The following is an 18,078-nucleotide window of genomic DNA, read 5'->3' as shown; positions in this document are numbered from 1 at the left end:
GCAAATAGCAATATGTGTGTATATATATAAGTATATACAATATGTGTTTTTTTAGTGCAAAGTTATGATGTAGAGAAGCAGCGACCAGCTCAATCCAAATATATATAATACAGTACAAGGTGCAAATGAAGAAGCATAAACTGAAGGTGCATTGTACAGAATGAGGTAGAAATGTGTAACTATATGTATATGGCCGGTTATACATAACACCATTTTGCTGACATGCATTGTTGTGTTGTGGGATTGCAGTTCATATCTGTGATGCATAATCGATCATGCCAGGAATGATCTTAACTGTATTAATTAAACTCTGAACATAAAGAAAAGCAGTGCTGATTGTAATCATTCTAGTATGATCACAGAACAAGCCAACCTTTGTTAAAATGACATAATGGGCATTATTCATGCAGCACGAGCGAGAACGAATTTACGTTTATATCTTACGCAAATCGACGCAATTCAATTTTAGCACTTTACGTAATAATGAAATTATTAACGATTTAGACCGAAATTCGTTCTGATGATGTTTCATGACTCATGTCCAATCAATGTGCGTTTTATGCAATACAATAAATCGTCCCCCTATTTATTTTTCGTTTACGAGCCACAAGGAGGCGACTGAGACCACGAGTTTCTCAGTTCAGTTCTGCACAGATGTTCAACAATGACGTAATTTTGACACTCTCAATCCTCATGATGTAAAGTGTAGATTAAATCTAGTATTTCTACTGTTTATTATTATTATTTTGCAGTATGCAGAATAAAAAAAATTAATGAACCCTTACGCAGAATTGAATAATTGTACACTTAGCCCGTAACAGATGATGCGACGCCAAATTCAGAATGCAAAATAAATGCTCACATTTACACTCTTTAAAACATACAGTATCTTCCATTATTAAAACCCTAAACATATGAGAAAGATATACAGTCAATTGACCAGCCAGGGTCCGAAGGTACATAATCGAGTCAACCGTGATCGCATGATGCAATAGGTTTTCATTCACTTTTCTGCTGCACTTTCATATGCGTCGCTCTGATCTTTGATTGAATTCCCACCAGCCAACTACTTAAGTTCTTTCCTGCCGTCCCCGGCTATCGCCCCGCCCATTCCCATGACGTCACAGACAGTTTATATACTGCAGGAATTCAATGTCTGGGCAATGTTTTGACACATTGGACTGGAGGACTTCGCCTGGCAGACTTTGGAACTTAACATAAGGAGTTTATTCTAGGGCGAAGGATCTCTATTAATGAATGGATCCTGCTTGTTTTACCTCCGCGCAGCGTCTTTCCTGTAAAATTATGAATCCGGATTTGTTCAAACCGTCTCCGGACCGTCTTCCTGCGGCTCAACCGCCTGCCAGACTGAACCGGAGTAAATCTGAACATGCTAAAACGGAGCTCGCGCAGATGGTGGTTGACGCCAAGACTGGAAGATCATACTGTAAAGGAAAGCTTTTGGGAAAGGTACCGCTTATTTATATTTGTATTACTAATCGGAACTGATTGATCTTTTAGAATGACTGTCATTTTAAATGCTAATGAGTTAGATTTCTGTCACTGCATTCTTTTTAAATCATGTTTCTTAATGTCGTCAAACGAGAATAGTGTGCTCTCGTGCGTGTCTCGTGCGTACTTGTGTGAGTTCATTTAGTACTGTGAGATGAATGGATGCACCAGAGCCACTGGAACTCAATCCGCCCTGTCGGTGTTCTCGAACCTACCTGCTTGTATTCTCGTTTTAAATATGGAGTCAATTACATATTTCTGCATATACAGTCTTCGAGTTTGGAGTTGAATGAATTTGTGTTTTTAGTAATACAAGTTCACATCTTTTATGTTTGATGAATTTCGATGCCATGAAATAATGAATGAGTGGCAGCGATGTTTCATTGCTAATTAACAACGAAGCCGATGAACACCGTTTCAGTCCCCTTCTTGTGTATGCAAAAAAGGCTAACTTGAATTAGGCTAACGATTATTATTAGTCTCGTGCAAATTACATTTTTTTTTAAAGTGCTGCATCATTGTGCGATGCTGGAAGGAGTGGTTGGTCAAGTGGGAAACATTTTACGTCATTCCTATTGTACATTTGTTGGAACATATTGGCTGTGTCTAAACCCAGATAGCATTTCTGTGGACATTATAGTCGTGTTTACACAAATGAACTCACCTAAAATGCCCAAAGATGCCGTTTAGGTGGGCAGCACACTTGTTTTTGAGGCAGCCATTTGAAACGTCCTGTTCCTCCTGTTTAGAGACCGTTGCGCAGACACCTGCAGCCTAGCACTTTGTGATCTTCACCTTGGGGTGTAATTGCAGCATTTTGTCTTTAGTGATTTAATAACTATGGATTTTGTTTTTCAGGGTGGTTTTGCACGATGCTATGAAATGACTGATCTTGCCAACAACAAGATGTATGCAGTTAAAGTTATTCCACAGAGCAGAGTCTCAAAGCCACACCAGAGAGAGAAGGTAAGTGCATAATGGAAGAGTTCACCTAAACGTACATGTAGATGACACCAGGATTATTTTTTTATTTTTTTAACTGCATCTAAAAAAAATATTTCTGATCATTGTCCCATAGATCATTAATGAAATCGAGCTTCACAAAAGCCTCCAGCACAAGCATGTGGTGAAGTTCTCACATCATTTTGAAGACCAAGACAACATTTATATCTTCCTTGAACTTTGCAGCAGAAAGGTGAATTGCTTTTTCGAGAACAGTGCTCACTTTGTCTCACATTCCCTGTGGTGAACAACAGGCACTATATATCACCCTGTGCTTCATATTTACAGTCTTTGGCACACATTTGGAAAGCAAGACATACGCTGACAGACCCTGAAGTCCGTTACTACCTCAGACAGATCATATCTGCACTTAAATACCTCCACAACAAAGGCATCCTCCACAGAGACCTCAAATTAGGTATGTTTTGTTTGTTTAACCTAATGTGAAATCTACAATTCTGTAACATCCATTAAAATTCAGATATTTTCTTATGCTAACATGCCAGGTTTTTCTTTTCTTTTTTTTTTTTCAGGTAATTTTTTTGTGAATGAGAACATGGATTTGAGGTTAGGAGATTTTGGGCTGGCAGCCAAGTTGGAAACGGTTGAGCAAAGGAAGAAGTGAGTTTGCCTACCTTCATCCTTTACATTTAGAGCGTTAAAGAGCAGATCAGTGTGCTAACATAAAATATTCTTTCATAGGACCATCTGTGGAACCCCAAACTACCTTGCACCAGAGGTCTTAAACCGACAAGGTCATGGGACAGAGTCTGATGTTTGGTCGCTGGGTTGTGTAATGTAAGTCAGTCTTATCGAGATGCACCGATATCTCAACTGGTTGTTTGTTTTCATTCATATTATGGAATGCCCATATTGAGTACTATGATGCATTTATAATGCATCATATCTGGTGGTAGGTAGTCTTGATGACGAGCTCTTGTTTTGTGCAATTAGGTACACACTCCTATGTGGCAATCCACCTTTTGAAACCTTAGACTTGAAAGAGACCTACAAATGTATCAAGGAAGTGAAGTACACCCTTCCTCCATCCCTCACTCCGGCCGCACAGAAGCTGATCTCCGCAGTCCTGCAGAAAAACCCAGCTGACCGCCTTACTCTGGACCAGATAATGGCCCATGAGTATTTCACAAAGGTTGGTGTACTGCAATAGTACAGTAAACACCTGGAGCCAATTACATATTATCCTTAAATAAGCTGATCTTAAAAGTTTACTTTGTTCTTTGCCAGTTACTCATTTTAATTCTGCAATCTTTTTCTAATCTTTATCCCACAATCCACCTACTCCTTCCTCTCTCAGGGCTTCACCCCAGAAAAACTTCCCCCAAGCAGCTGCGTGATGGTGCCTGAGCTGAATCCCCCCAGTCCTGCCAAGAAGTTCTTCACCAAGATGGCCAAGAGCCTCTTTCGCAAGAGAAAATCTAAAGGTATGTACTTGGAAACCTGCTATCTATTTAAAACCATTTGAAGTAAAATGTGCTATTCTCAAGGATCCCATTAATAATTTTGAAATGTCATTCTAGCAGTTGAGAAGATTCCTTGTGAGGAGAAAGATGACATCTCAAAACTGGTGTCAGGCATGGTGAAGCACTCCATTTGTCGGCAAATGAGCTACAAAACGATGGGTGCGAATGAGGTAATCATGCATATTAATAATGTTTCCACTCTATATTGGTGTATATTAATAAAACTGCTGAACTGACCATGAACATCTGACTCGTGACTGTCAGTATGTCTATGGATTTGCAGCATGGCTAAAGTTGGCTCTGTGGGGACTCATTTTGAAAGCTGCTTTAGATTAATAATACATTCCAATAGTCCAGCTATTGTGCTGAATGTCCCAGAATAGCTCCGTACTGACCAAACCACATGGTCTTTGACAAGTTCAGAATTGATCACAATGACAAATAGAGCTTTAGTTTAATCTGATTATCAATCAGATTATAGTAATTGCTTAATGCTCAGTCCAAGGAGGTAATTATAATTGGAAAAGTTATTTTTATTGGCTTTGAGGTAATTTTAATTAGATCGCACTATTTTATTCAAGTTTGTATGTATTGAAGAGCCATTCAAATACCTACACCTTCCTTTTTTATTTGTTGCTCATGCAACCCTTCCTCTTTTGATACTCAGGCTACTTCACCCACAGTTCATCTGGCAAGCTCTGGCCCTCTGGACACCCCAGCAGAGGAGGAGTCCAGGAAGTCTGCATCACGCTCCTTCAAAGGCACCCTCGCCAGCAGCACTGATGGTAAGGGGGCATTTAAGTTATTTGCCCAGACCTGCAGCAGCAAATTAATTTGAATGTGTATGTGTGCTGCCTATTTTATTTTAGGCTCAATCCCAGGCTTTAAGGGCTGCTATAAGTTTCTCGGAAAACGTCCTGGTCTATTTTATTTATACATTAATTTTTTTAATGAGTTAAGGCACAAGATGACTCGACATTTTTATCCATCATATCATTCTGTGGTGTCTTGGTTATGTCTGTGTTTTTTTTTTTTTTTTTTTTTTTTTTTTTTTTTGTAGTTGCTGCTCTTATAATAAATCACTGTGTTTTGATTTTTCTCTCAGCTTGTGAAGACATCCCTACCCCTGCTGCCGTAGCGGAGTCTGCCATGAAGGTTCTCAACAGCTGCTTGTCTTCCATGCCAGCAGGTTTGTTCCCACAATTTTCACACTTTAGTGCAAAGGCACTTTTTTATATACTTTTAATGGTTTATTCTTTAGGCACTGACTCTACATACTCAAATCTTTTCCTTTCTTTTTCAGCCTCAAAAAACCCACCCTGCCTTTCTAAACCCAAGCCCTTTATCTGGGTAACCAAGTGGGTGGACTACTCTAACAAATATGGCTTTGGTTACCAGCTCTCTAATCATAATGTTGGTGTTCTCTTCAATGAAGGCACTCATCTGAGCTTCTGTGACCAGCGCAGGTAAGACGGCTAATTTTTTTTCTGCACTCTTTCTCTAATGCTCCGGTTTGGCATTTGTGAGAAAAAGCCTTGGTACTAAGATCTGATTATCCCAAAGAGTGCTTTACCCTTGACAGGGTCTCAATTACTAATTGGGTCAGTCTTTTAGCAAATTATATTAAATGGCTTTTCTTCATCCGTGTGATGTTCTAATTCTCCTGCGTTTCTGTTTTTGCAAAGGACTGTACGGTACTGTCTAACAAACAACAAGCACTTTACATTCCCTACTGACGCGTTACCAGAGAAGCTCCAGAATCAAAAACACATAGTGGAAATGATGGCTAACTACATGGAGCAGAACCTGATGGAGGTGAGTGATCAAGTCCAGAACTTCACTGGTTCAGATGTTCTTGGCCCTCTGATCCATTCACTGGAACCTTTTAAACTATGCAACTCAACCTAAAGCTAAACTGAAGTTGGTTCTCTTCTCTTTAGGGTGGAGATGTCAGTTGTGATAATAATCGGCCTCCAAGCTCTTCTCCATTACTACTGCAGTGGATTAAGACTGACCATGCCTTAGTCATGCTCTTTGACAACCGAACCCTACAGGTAAGGTCTTGATCTTCCAGGAGCATCAAATGAAGTATTGACTATTTGGTAAAACCGCAAGACCTATTTTGAATAGCTTGGTCTATGTGCATTCCTAATTTTTTTTATTTTATTTTTTTTGACAGGTAAATTTTTACACCGACCACACAAAGATCATTCTCAGCAAGTCCTCGGACTCATTGTACCTACTGACTTACATTAGCAAGGACCGTGTCTCTTTCTCCTACCCTCTGAGTGTGCTTTCCGAATGGGGCTGCTCTTCAGAGCTGCAGCAGCGCCTGCATTATGTGGTACAGCTTCTCCAGCACTACACCAACGTGTAAACTCTTCAAACCCGCGGAACCACTGTTCCGCTTTGTATTAAAACCTGCTGCTTACTGCTTCTGTTTTGGAAGCAAAAAAAGGACTAAAGACAGAAATCAGCGGAAGATCTCCTGTCCTTGGCCATCGGCTGGCCTCTTTGAACTATGGTGCACTATTTGTTTGTTTTCTTCATTTTGTGACTGAGCCTACACCAATAGTATCACACTACCAGCTTAACTCACGGTGTGCACAACCAAAATTGTATTCTTTTGTAATTTTGAGCTGGACTGAAGTGCAGATGGCATAAGACTCACAGGGTTCTTAAATTACTAGCTTTGCTCTCAGTGTTCCAAACACCGCAAGGTGGTCTTTGCTTTTTTTTTTTTTTTTTTTTTTTATATAGACATTTTATTTCACTAAATGGTACACATCCAATGTGAAGAGCTATGAACACCCAAAGTTCATTCTTTTAAAGAGATTAGTTTTAAAAATGGCAGAGGTGAATTGCTGATGATGGCTGTTGAACAAAGTGTAATTTAAAGTGGAGCAGTTAGGTGTGGTAGTGACTAAAGTGCCTTGCTGATGGATTCCTCTGTGCAATAATGGCCCTTCTGCCTCAAGCTTAAGTCACAAGGGAAAGAAGATGGGCTTTGTTTAGTCTTCATGTCGTTTTCGGTTTTCCAAGCGATTAAACGGAAGTGGGGGAAAACACTACAAATACAAACCTGATGCTTTTTGCTCTTAAAAGGTATTCTATCCTTTAATGTCTGTACTTGGGAGGGGAGAGAGACTATGTATTCAGTGTGCCTCCATCTTTGTTTACTTTACATGCTCCATCATAACTAACGTCCTCAAAACTGTGACCCTGGTTGTACGTGATGGGTGTACACGGTACCATCATTGTGAAAGCCATTACCCTATCAGACAAATCCTAACTAGTATTATTAATAGTGGCACGTGTTCTATTTATATTTTTATTTATAGTTTTTTATTTATTAAGAATTGTGCTGTCAACATTGGGAAATGTTCAATATGATCACTTTATGTATTGGGGGGGGAATAAAGTTTATTGAGAAATATAAATTTGAGTCTTTTTTTTATTTTTTTTTTTATGTAAGAGCTGCGTTTGTTTACATTTTATAGTAAAATGGTTTGTTTGCCCAAAAAAGTAATTTCTCATGATTTACTCACCCTCATGCCATCCCAGATGTGTATGACTTTCTTCTGCAGAACTCAAATTAAGATTTTTAGAAGAATATTTCAGTGGTTAAGGCTCTTGTTTACTGACCGAAAAGTCGGGGGTTCAAGCACCAGAACCGCCAAGATACCACTGTTGGGCCCTTGAGCAAGGCCCTTTACCTATCTGTTCCAGGTGCGTGGTTTCATGGCTGACCCTGCTCTCTGACCCCAGCTTTTTAATCTAAATCTTAAAAGTATTTGAGAAAACACTGGTGCTTAAATCCATATCTTCTGAAGCAATTTGATTTATAGAATCAGATTTATATTGAAGTCCTTTTTTACTAAAAATTTTCCTCCCTGCCCAGGCAATCTCTGCTTTACATTCCCACCCAACTGATCATATCATATCTGAATATGTGAATTTAACAACTGGAGTCTTATGGGTTACTTTTATGCTCCCTTTTATTTGGATTTTGGAGCTTCAAAATTTTTGCACCCATTCACTTGCATCGTATGGACCTACAGAGCTGAAATATTCTTCTGAAAATCTTAATTTAAAACAGAAGAAAGTCACATACATCTGGGATGGCATGAGGGTTGGTAAATCATGAGAGAATTTTCTCTTTTGGGGTGAACCATTCTTTTAAAGTAAATAAGGTTTTCCAGAGTCATGGGAGTAATTTCCTAAGCCTGGGAAAATCATGGAAAGTTTCTGCATGAAAAATGTTATCCAGTAATCATATATGAATGGGAGATAAAGTCACTGAAATTTTGTGTGTGTGTGTGTTATTTTTTAAGGTTGTGATCGGCTCTTAAAAAGACAATAGGTTTATTGACTAGAAAGCTCTATCAATGCAGACTTCATATAATATTTTTTAATGAATATCCAGTTATGAACAAATGTAAAATACTAATGGAAATTAATTGGACAAAAGGTGTCAAACCCCTAATGAGGGACTTTGATTTGTGGTCATTAGATCCCTTATTTACAATAAACACTACTATAGCCACAGCAAATACTGAGTGGTTTTGGTAAACAGCAGACGCGTAGCTGTCAGTGTTGATAAGGCTGCAGCTTAAAACCCTTATACATTGTTTACCATTTTGCCCAACCACTACCTGACACAAATTTATATCGAGGTGGGTTTACATCTTTTAACTTACTGATGTTAGATCAGTCAACATCTGATAGAGCTGGCTAATTCTGTTAGGACTGTAACATACAGTACACCATCCAAATAACTGTCCAATGTAGCATTTATGGTCTGCTGAGTTCTGCTGGCACTGAAGTGGCTCCCTGGTTCTTGGCCCCTTTTGTATATGTTCTCTAGATTGATCTCCTGGATGGGTTGCTGGAGGTACAATCCAGAAAATCTCACTCTACCTCCCTGCTGCCAGCCCTCGAATAAGAACCGCTTGCCAATGAAAACGTGAGAATTGTTCACGTTGGGGCTCAGGAAAGATGACTCAGATGAGGGGCCAGTCACACCCCTGAGGTGCAGTGGCCTATGGTGGGCCTGGTCTTTGGAACTGAGACGAGTAGAGATAGAGACAGCACGCCAACTTGGGGGCCCAGAGGCTCCTGGTTCTGTGGCCAAGGGTTAAATGAACTGAGCCAAGGTCTTCTGAGACAGTGGTACAGGTTGATTGGCCTTGATGGAGAAATCTGTGAGTAGACACATCATTCTAAAAATGTTTTGATCACTGAAGCCTTTGCCAGTGTACTTCAGTTTTAAAGGGATGGTTCTCCCAAAAATGATAATGATTATAAATGATAATGTTAATGAATTTATTTTATTCTCATGACAATATTTTATATAAAAAAAAATATATTTAAACTTACATTTCAAACCCAGACATAAAGGAATGGTTTTTGAGACACCGCTTGAACCAGTACCAAGTTGTAGCCTACAGTCAACGATTAGAATTGAAAACCATTATCATGCCTGGGTGGTGGGCACCTAGCTTAAAAAGGTGTTTTTTAAATAATGAAACTCTTAATCAACACTTTTTTGGAAGGGAACTACCCACTTGTCTGTACAGTGAGTTCCTGTTAGAATCCTCAGTGTGAGTCACTCGCCTCTCTTTTCCCATCCACAGTCTCAAGCCTCCACAACACTCTTGAGTGATAAGAATATATGTGCCAAAGCATATACACAACACAGTTTACCGCTCCACACATATGTAAAAGAGCTACAGCAAGTAAACATGAAAGTACAGGTATGGGTAAAACACAGAGCAAGAATGAGTCTTTCATGACTGAGTTACTAGAAAAAAAGTGCAGCCTTATCGTCAGCCTCCACAGCATTCACAACAAGAATGAATATGGTTAATGGTTCCTGAGTCAGATGTTCTGGTGAAAGAACTTAAAAAATCAGTGCCAAGATCAATTTTACACTGTCTTTTAAAGTTTCTCAAATACTGTAAGTACATTTGTTGATTTTACATACAGTGTGATTGACAAAAGTATCAACAGGTATAAAACATTTTAATATTAATCAGTTTTTAGTCTTGTTTCCAGTACAAATCTAAACATTCTTAAAACAAGACACATTTACTTGAGAGAAAACTGCATAAAAAAGTAAGACTTTATAATAATTAATAATTTTTCTTTATTATTTCTCATTATTTTTCTATTTTTTCACTGGTCATTTACTTATTTTTGGTAAGCATACATAACATTTATTGAGGTTTACATACTTAAAACAAGAAATAAGTATTTGCAAGTGGACCAAAAAAATTCTGAATTCAGTTTCATATATCTTACACAACTTCTCAACCAAATTTATCTTGGATGATAATATATTTTTTACTGAAAAACATATCGTCATCACCTAACCATATCATCATGCTGATGAATTACACCAAAAGATTTTCTTACCCATCTAGGAACTCAATAAAATATTAATACCATTAATATCAGTTTTCCGATGAGGGAATATTTCCTCAACAAATGTTGTCACTAAGTGGTCAACTTTCTCTGTTGCACTGTTCTCTATGCAAAGAGTGCCCCTGTAAATTATTGTCAATGGGGCTATACAGACAGGCAAACTAAACAACGTCCCACAAGCCAGGCATGAGAACTGTAGAATTTGGCTATCTGCCACAAACTTGCTTGTAGTCATGGAAAGACTTTTATTTTAACTTTCCATTGAAGCCTGATTTGCTTATCAACAAATATGGCTGATGTCCAGTGTAGTTATGAGTTATCTAATTTGTCTCACCAATGACATGGTATATTTGACATAATTTCACTTGGAATTATGTACAGTACAGTATATTTATATATGTATATACCGGTCAGCCACAACTTTAAAACCACCTGCCTAATATTGTGTAGGTCCCCCATGTGCTGCCAAAACAGCACCAACACGCATCTCAGAATGGCATTATCTGAGCAGTTATCTGAGTTACCATAGACTTATCAGTTCAAACCATTCTGACCATCTATATCTGTCCATAGAACTTCTGCTGACTAAATTATTTTTGTTTTTTCATTAGTACAGACCTATAATTACAAATAAACATTGTTCTCTTACAGACTGCCGTAAAAGGTCAAACTGAACTAGTTCAGCATGTGATTTTGATTCACGAGGAATTAGAAGAACACAGTGAGACAATAATATGAAACTCAGCACCAAGGGGAACTTTTTGTTCTGTATACAGTGGAACTAAGTGGTCTAGTGTTACAGAATTTAAATACAGTGAAACATCAGGTCTAATGATGTCACCCAACTGAAAGATTTAGAAGAGCCCTGGATCACTCTGAGCTCAATCTGGAACTGAAATAACAGATGCCTTTTCTTTGCCAACCAAGAGAAACTCATAACTACTTGATGTAACTTCATGAAATGCTGGTTTTAAGACTTTTAAACCTTATTTTATTTTGAGAGCCAGCAGCTTAAAGGAGTATGCACTATACAAAGCTTTGTATATTTTTAATAAACACCATACATTTACTAAATGCACAGTATACAAATTAAATTTGTATAGAAAGCAAAATCTACTTAACTTCATAAAATAATATTGATTAAAGTGAGAGTAAACTTAACCTAAACATTTTAGTTAAAATTGTAATTTTTACTTACACATCTGATGTACATTGTACTTAAATAATTGTTGTAAAATTTAAAGTAATAATTTATTAGAACAATTCAAATTTTGAACATTCCTTATAAACAAGAGTAATTATATATCATACAAAAGCCTTCCACCGGAAAGCTTAATACATGCTATGTATAGCCTATTAGACAACATCGCCTTGCATTGCTGCCAATAAAATCTAAATACAGAGCTGTGTTCGCAGACCTTAACACTTGTTGAACAAAACACAATTACTTTAACAATCAACAGTTTTTTTTTATCATAGTCGGGTAATTTTGATTAGAAAATGAACTTCAGACTTCACAAAACAAGAACTTACCAAACGTATCAACAATAAAAACGGTGTAAAAAACACCATGCAATCTAATTCATTAAATTCCTAGTGCATGCTGGGATCACCAGCTCCCAAAAAAAGTACTTATTTTAATTCCCAGTGAAATGTATTCAAATTAGCAAAACAATATGACAAGGGTTTCTACAGTAGGACTGGTGATGCATTGAAAAGATAACAAACAATCATAAATAATATTTACTTAAAAGCTAGAACATTCATTTGACATTTTTTAATTGAGTACACATTTAGAATGTACTTATTATTTTCAAATTTACACTTCAACTAACATATTCAATGTAGAAAGTACTTGTCTGATATTTACTTCACCAAAAAAAAAGTGTTTGTTTTTTTCAGTGGCACATTCTATCAACATTCCAAAAAGTTAAAGAAGTGCTTTTCTCCACTTTGAAATGAAAGCAAATATACCTCAAACTGAAAGACTTCTCAAGACATTTGATGTGTCATTAAAAACAAGACACATATCCAAACCTGAATCGACATATTGACCTATTATCATATCAAAGTATTTTGTTTCTTTGCATTATTCATCAGGATCCAAGCTGATGCATCTTTCATCAAGTTTAATCATGGTGTCAGATGAACTTGTTTTTTTGAATTACAATTAAATGGCCTGTTTCCGGAAGAACATTTCCTGAAGCACAGTTACCATGACACTTGCCGTATATACAGCACTAACATATTAGTTTTTATGATAATCTATTTGATTACATATGTTTTAATATTTTTTATAAAAATATGGTCATGGAACTAAGCAAAACTAACCAATAAATGTGGCGAAAGTTAGTATGTAATGAAAGGCCTCGTATTTAACGACTTTTGCCTCATAAATATCCCACAACTTTCAAAATTTCAACATCGGGGTTGATGGATGGTTTGAGTAAGCTTGTGTGTGTAAAAAGTAACAGTAAAAATCTTAAGTGCATTTCTCACTCTGACTGAGTAATGTGGTCACCCACTTGCCAGTATATACAGAGGCAGAGGGTGAAATTAATTTGGAAACCACAACAAAATGGATTCAGAGAGGAGTTACGTTTCCTTCTGACACTTTCTTCCATTTCCTCAGCACAGACTCAGAGAGCACCCTGTCTCCATTTTTGGCCGAGCTCAGCTGGTGGGTTGAGTTGAGAGTCACTGCTGAGTAACACAAACTGTGACACAGTGGGCCAGGTCACATCTCTTCTAAAATAGTGTAAATAAACTGACAGACCCTTATACAAACACTGCATTGACTAGATGTCCTACAAAATCTTTAAAACCCCATAATATCAGTTTTCTTTCCTGTGTTCACGCATTTTCTGGTAAAACAGGAAGTTTGGACATGGCATATCAAAGGGCTTGTGACTTTTTCTTTAAGTAGCCAAGTCATTTTTAATAATAATGCTGACCACCACAATCAATGATATCTTATATATTATTAATGGAAGTGATTGTGGCCAGTCTATACATTTTAAAATATCCACTGTTTCAAAAGTACATTCACAAAACATAAACATTTTATATGTTCACATGACTTTAGTGAGATAATATCTCAGTTCTATATGGTTTTAAAATCACTTATTGGCATTACACAGTTTACCCGTGGTATGCTGTCAGTTGTAATATTGGATATAACTTTACACAGATAAGGTATAAAGCTTTTCTTTTCACACTAATATCATGTTAACAAGTATAATGTCTACTTTCTTGAGGCTATACTTTTGGTTTATGGACTGGCCCCATTAACTTCCATTGTAAGTGCCTTACTGTAGCCGTGATATGTTTTTTGATTTGGTTTGTTTTTTAACATGAGACAAGTCAGAATTATTTGAACTATGACTTGCTTCTTTATAGTCAGTTGAGGGACATTCACATTCTAAAGAGCCTTTGATTGGACAGAAACCTGTGTAGTGCATGGAATCTGAATGAGCTTTATTGCCAAGTGTGCTCAGGTACACAAAGAATTTATTTTGTGTTATAGAAGAAACAAGCAAGTGCACACAGAACATTACAGTGAGACACAGAATATAAAACAAGGTAAGAGTATAAATAGACATACAAAAAATAGGAAATATAACATAGAATGGCATATGTACATGTGCAAGTGGTAATGTATGTGCAAGGTAGGGGTATGTACAGATATTTAATTAAATATGAGTGAATTTACATTATGTACATGATATATTTATACATTATTGCACTATGGGAGTCCTGAATGCAGTTTAATTGTTCATGTGGTAAATGGCCTGAGGGTAAAAACTGTTCTTGTGCCTGGTTGTCCTGACACTGAGTGCACTGTACCGCCAGCCAGAAGGTAACATTTAAAAAAGGGAGTGGGCAGGGTGTGTGGGGACCAGAGTGATTCTACCTGCATGTTTCCTTACTCTGGAGACGTACAGGTCTTGGAGGGTGGGCAGGGGGCACCAATAATCCTCTCAGCAGTCCTGACTGTCCGTTGTAGTTTCCTTCTGTCGATTTGGTGGCTGAACCAAACCAGACAGAAGATGTACACAGGACAGAATCAATGATGGCGGAGTAGAACTAAGTCAGCAGCTCCAGTGGTACAACCTCTGCTGAGCCTTCTTCACAATGGAGTCTATGCGGGTGTCCCATTTCAGTTCCTGAGAGATGGTAGAGCCCAGGAACCTGACTGACTCCACTGCTGCCACAGTGCTGTTCAGGATGGGGGGGGGGGGTTCTCTTGAAGTCCACTTTTTGAGTGTGTTCAGCTCACGGTTGTTGTGACCGCACCAGACAGCAAGCTGTTCAACCTCCCATCTGTATGCAGATTTGTCACCATCACCAATGAGGCCAATGACCGTGATGTCATCTGCAAACTTCCAGAGCTTAACAGAGGGGTGGTTTGCACTGCAGTCATTCGTGTACAGGAAGAGAAGGGCAGAGAAGAGAGAACGCATCCCTGAGGAGCCAATGATGAGTCTATTTTTGGTACATTTTCCTGGGGTAGAAAGACTGCACATTTTAAATATAAATATTAGCTGAAAGTGATTTTTTTTAATGATTAAGAGTACACTAGCATGTAGGCACATGTTGACAAAAAAAAAAAAAAGAAAACCTGGTACTATACCTCATTTATATTCTCTTTTTTGGCATGTGTAGTTGAATCACTGGTGATAAATACACACAAAGAGGAAGTGGTGAAACCTAATGAAAGAGTGATTGCTGCTTTTTAGCAGAGTTTGTGACTGCTTTTAATTATTAACTTCCTCTGTCCCAGCACATGGCAACACTCAGAAGACCAAACAGGGCCTTGTCTGCTGGCTTGTTCAGTGTTTCCTGACAAAAGCAGGGATTGAATGGGTGGTGGGCGATGTGAGACCGTTATGGCCTTCCTCTGGACACCAGCACAGGCCCAGGGCAAGGCCAGATAAGCAGAGCTTTGTGTTGAGTACCTTACCGAAGCCTGAACAGTATTTCATGGAAACCCCCTTAATTTTTTCCTTGTCTTAAAACCAGAATAATGAGGGTGAATTTGTTTGTGTAAGGGGTCTCTTTGTCATTAACCCAGAAACATTTGTAACTAAGTGTGAATGATTCATGCACAATTGGTTCAGTGTGGTATGGAAACATTCTTTTCAGACTAGTTATTGTTTACTACATATGTGGCAAAAGTCACACTGTGGTAAATTAAGTTTCCTGGCCAATTTTATAAATAAAAAGACTTAAGACTCCTATATTCACTGCAAATCTTTGCTTGCTTCCAAGATCTGATGTGTCAGCTGCAGTCCCGTTCAGTGAAAACATTAACTAATAGGATCTATATCACAGGCAAGATGTTTCTACACTGGCCAAGGGTGCAGGCACCTCTTATTACTTGTTCTTTGTTGCTGCCAAAGTTTTCTCCACAAGATCAAAAGCACTCACATTTTATTTTGCTGTGTAAGCTACACCTCTCATTCAGTGCAGCACTGAAGGGTAAAGTAGTTATTGCATAATTTGTGCATTTCCTTACAAATTGTTAAAGTGTAAAATTTTGTTTATGTTTGAACAGTTTCTTTTATTACAGCTTAATATGCAGAAACATCTATAAATAAGCCATTATAGGTTGATATCCCTATAAAATATAAACACTGTGGCACTGTAGTAATATTAAAGAAACAGTTCACCTAAAACATTTTATTCTCTCATAATTTTCTGACCTTCATGCCATCTCAGATGTTTACGGCTCTTTTTAGATTTTTAGAAGAATATTTCAGCTTTGTAGGTTCTCACAATGCAAGTGAATGGGTACCAAGAATGCAAGTTATCTTTTATCCCCAACCCTTCTGGTCGGGGATGATCACAGGTGGAGATTTATGGTAAAAAGGACTGTTTCTCACACACACCTATGATATTGTTTCTGAAGTTATGGATTTAACCACTGGATTCCTATGGATCACTTTTCTTCTGCCTTTATATGCTTCAAATTTCAGGTCACCCTTGAACCTACAGAGAAAGAAAGTCACACACATCTGGGATGCATGAGGGTAAGTAAATGATGAGAGAATATTCCCTTTTGGGTGAATGTGGCTGGGCGGAGGGCGGGGCCGGGTCGTGATCCTGCCCACCCGGTCCCGTATTAGGCTAATTATGCCTCTGTGAGTGTTAAAGGCTGACTGCAGGGGACCGTGCGGGAGAGAGAGATCGTTTACGGACATGTCCGTCATGTGTGTGTTTGTGTCTTCTTTTAAGTTTATCATTAAACCATTATTTATATTGAAAAGCCAGTTCTCGCCTCCTCCTTGCCCATCCTTTAACCCTCACAGAGGCTTTATTAGCCTAATACGGGACTGGGTGCGTAGGATCACGACCCGGCCCCGTCCTCCACCCTGCCACAGTGAACTATTCCTTTAAAGGGGTCATGACATGGGTTTTTTTTATTGTATTATTATGTTCCCTTAGGTGCAATTATAGTATTAATATATTTTTTTTTAAGAAAAACTTTTAAAATCTAGTGATTTATGACCTTTTCCCACCCTGTTTCTCATCCTCTGATTCAAACAGTCTGTTTTGGGGGCGTTTTCCATTTAAGACTTCAGTGTTAACGCCCAGTGTTATGATTGGCTAACGTCAGTGCTATGTATCAATTATTGACGCCCCCAGCCAGAACAATATGCAAGTAAACTAAGTAAAAACACTGTGATTATTCATAATGAATGAAATTGCGCTTTAAAAAGTTACAGTTTCCGTCGTCGTTGTTCCCATAATAGTCGGCACGGACTTATCTTTCAGCAACAGTTTTCTGGCAAAGCCAGCATCATATTGAGATTTGTTCTCAAAACAGTCATCCTTAAAATGTACAGAACAAACGCTTAAGTTAACCTTGCTGTGACTGGGACGTCCGCAAAAAATAAACTGCATCCATTTTTCCCTGACGTCTGGATCTTTCGGCAGCTTATTCAGAGTTTTTGTTTGACCACAGCCAGGAACAGCACATCTGTGTGGCATCGTAATTTTTTCTGTTCACAAGTAGTCTCTGTCAGAGCTCGCTGTCCATCGACTGAACACTTGTGAGGCGACGGCGATACTGAAATGAGCGTAGTTGTCTTGCGCTTAAAGCGTAGTTATCTTGTGCTGGAGGCGGTCATATGCAAACGCTGTTACGTCACTTCTAACCGACACGTCACTTCTAACCATGAATCCAGAACGAGCTGTATTTTGAGCTTGATTAAATAAATGATTCGTTTAGAATGGGGAGGATGTCTTAAAATATTAAACTTGCAGGACGTTTTAATGATACAAAGACCTCTTATATACCAAAAGATCAAGGCAAATTTGGTTTCTCATGTCATGACCCCTTTAAAACATTCCTCTGTTTGTTTGAGCATTATGACCAGCCTGACACAGCAACATTGGGGCATAACTACCTGTTTCTGACCGATGACAAAAGAGTAGTATGTTTTAAAGCATTCATTATTTTAGCTGTTCTGTTTGATTAGTGACTACAAATTATTTAAATGAGAAATTACACACTTCAGTTGCAGTATAATGTATCATAAAATGACAAGTCAATCAGCAAAGCGAAATACTACCGATATATATGGCATTAATTTACTGTATAAATTATATGTAACTACTACTAAGAAAAGTTGCAGTTTTTCTTTCCTCC

At 38.1% G+C, this 18,078-nt stretch overlaps 2 protein-coding genes across 3 annotated transcripts; one reads left to right on the top strand and one right to left on the bottom strand.

Moving 5' to 3' along the window:
• The first annotated feature begins 1,181 nt into the window (after positions 1 to 1,181).
• Positions 1,182 to 7,423, top strand: plk3 (polo-like kinase 3 (Drosophila)). Of its 2 annotated transcripts, none has more exons than XM_052128786.1 (15): positions 1,182 to 1,470; positions 2,371 to 2,478; positions 2,591 to 2,707; positions 2,803 to 2,932; positions 3,048 to 3,135; positions 3,217 to 3,312; positions 3,469 to 3,667; positions 3,833 to 3,959; positions 4,059 to 4,168; positions 4,666 to 4,783; positions 5,104 to 5,187; positions 5,302 to 5,464; positions 5,684 to 5,813; positions 5,939 to 6,052; positions 6,178 to 7,423. In XM_052128786.1, exons 1-15 carry the CDS (start codon positions 1,258 to 1,260, stop codon positions 6,373 to 6,375), a joined length of 1,995 nt encoding a protein of 664 aa, XP_051984746.1. In that variant the 5' UTR covers positions 1,182 to 1,257; the 3' UTR covers positions 6,376 to 7,423. The 2 variants fall into 2 exon arrangements, with proteins under 2 accessions (XP_051984746.1, XP_051984745.1); XM_052128785.1 differs by having other exon boundaries at positions 4,056 to 4,168.
• On the bottom strand, positions 6,472 to 9,216 carry LOC127645168 (uncharacterized). Its single transcript, XM_052128682.1, is given in 5 exon segments — positions 6,472 to 6,561; positions 8,525 to 8,663; positions 8,665 to 8,704; positions 8,707 to 8,761; positions 8,764 to 9,216. Coding segments are annotated over 5 exon segments (777 nt in total).
• Between the last annotated feature and the right edge of the window lie 8,862 nt (positions 9,217 to 18,078).

Source organism: Xyrauchen texanus, chromosome 6 (genome assembly GCF_025860055.1).
Source record: "Xyrauchen texanus isolate HMW12.3.18 chromosome 6, RBS_HiC_50CHRs, whole genome shotgun sequence".
Taxonomy (NCBI): Eukaryota; Metazoa; Chordata; class Actinopteri; order Cypriniformes; family Catostomidae; genus Xyrauchen; species Xyrauchen texanus.
This window is presented reverse-complemented; position numbering and strand designations above follow the sequence as displayed.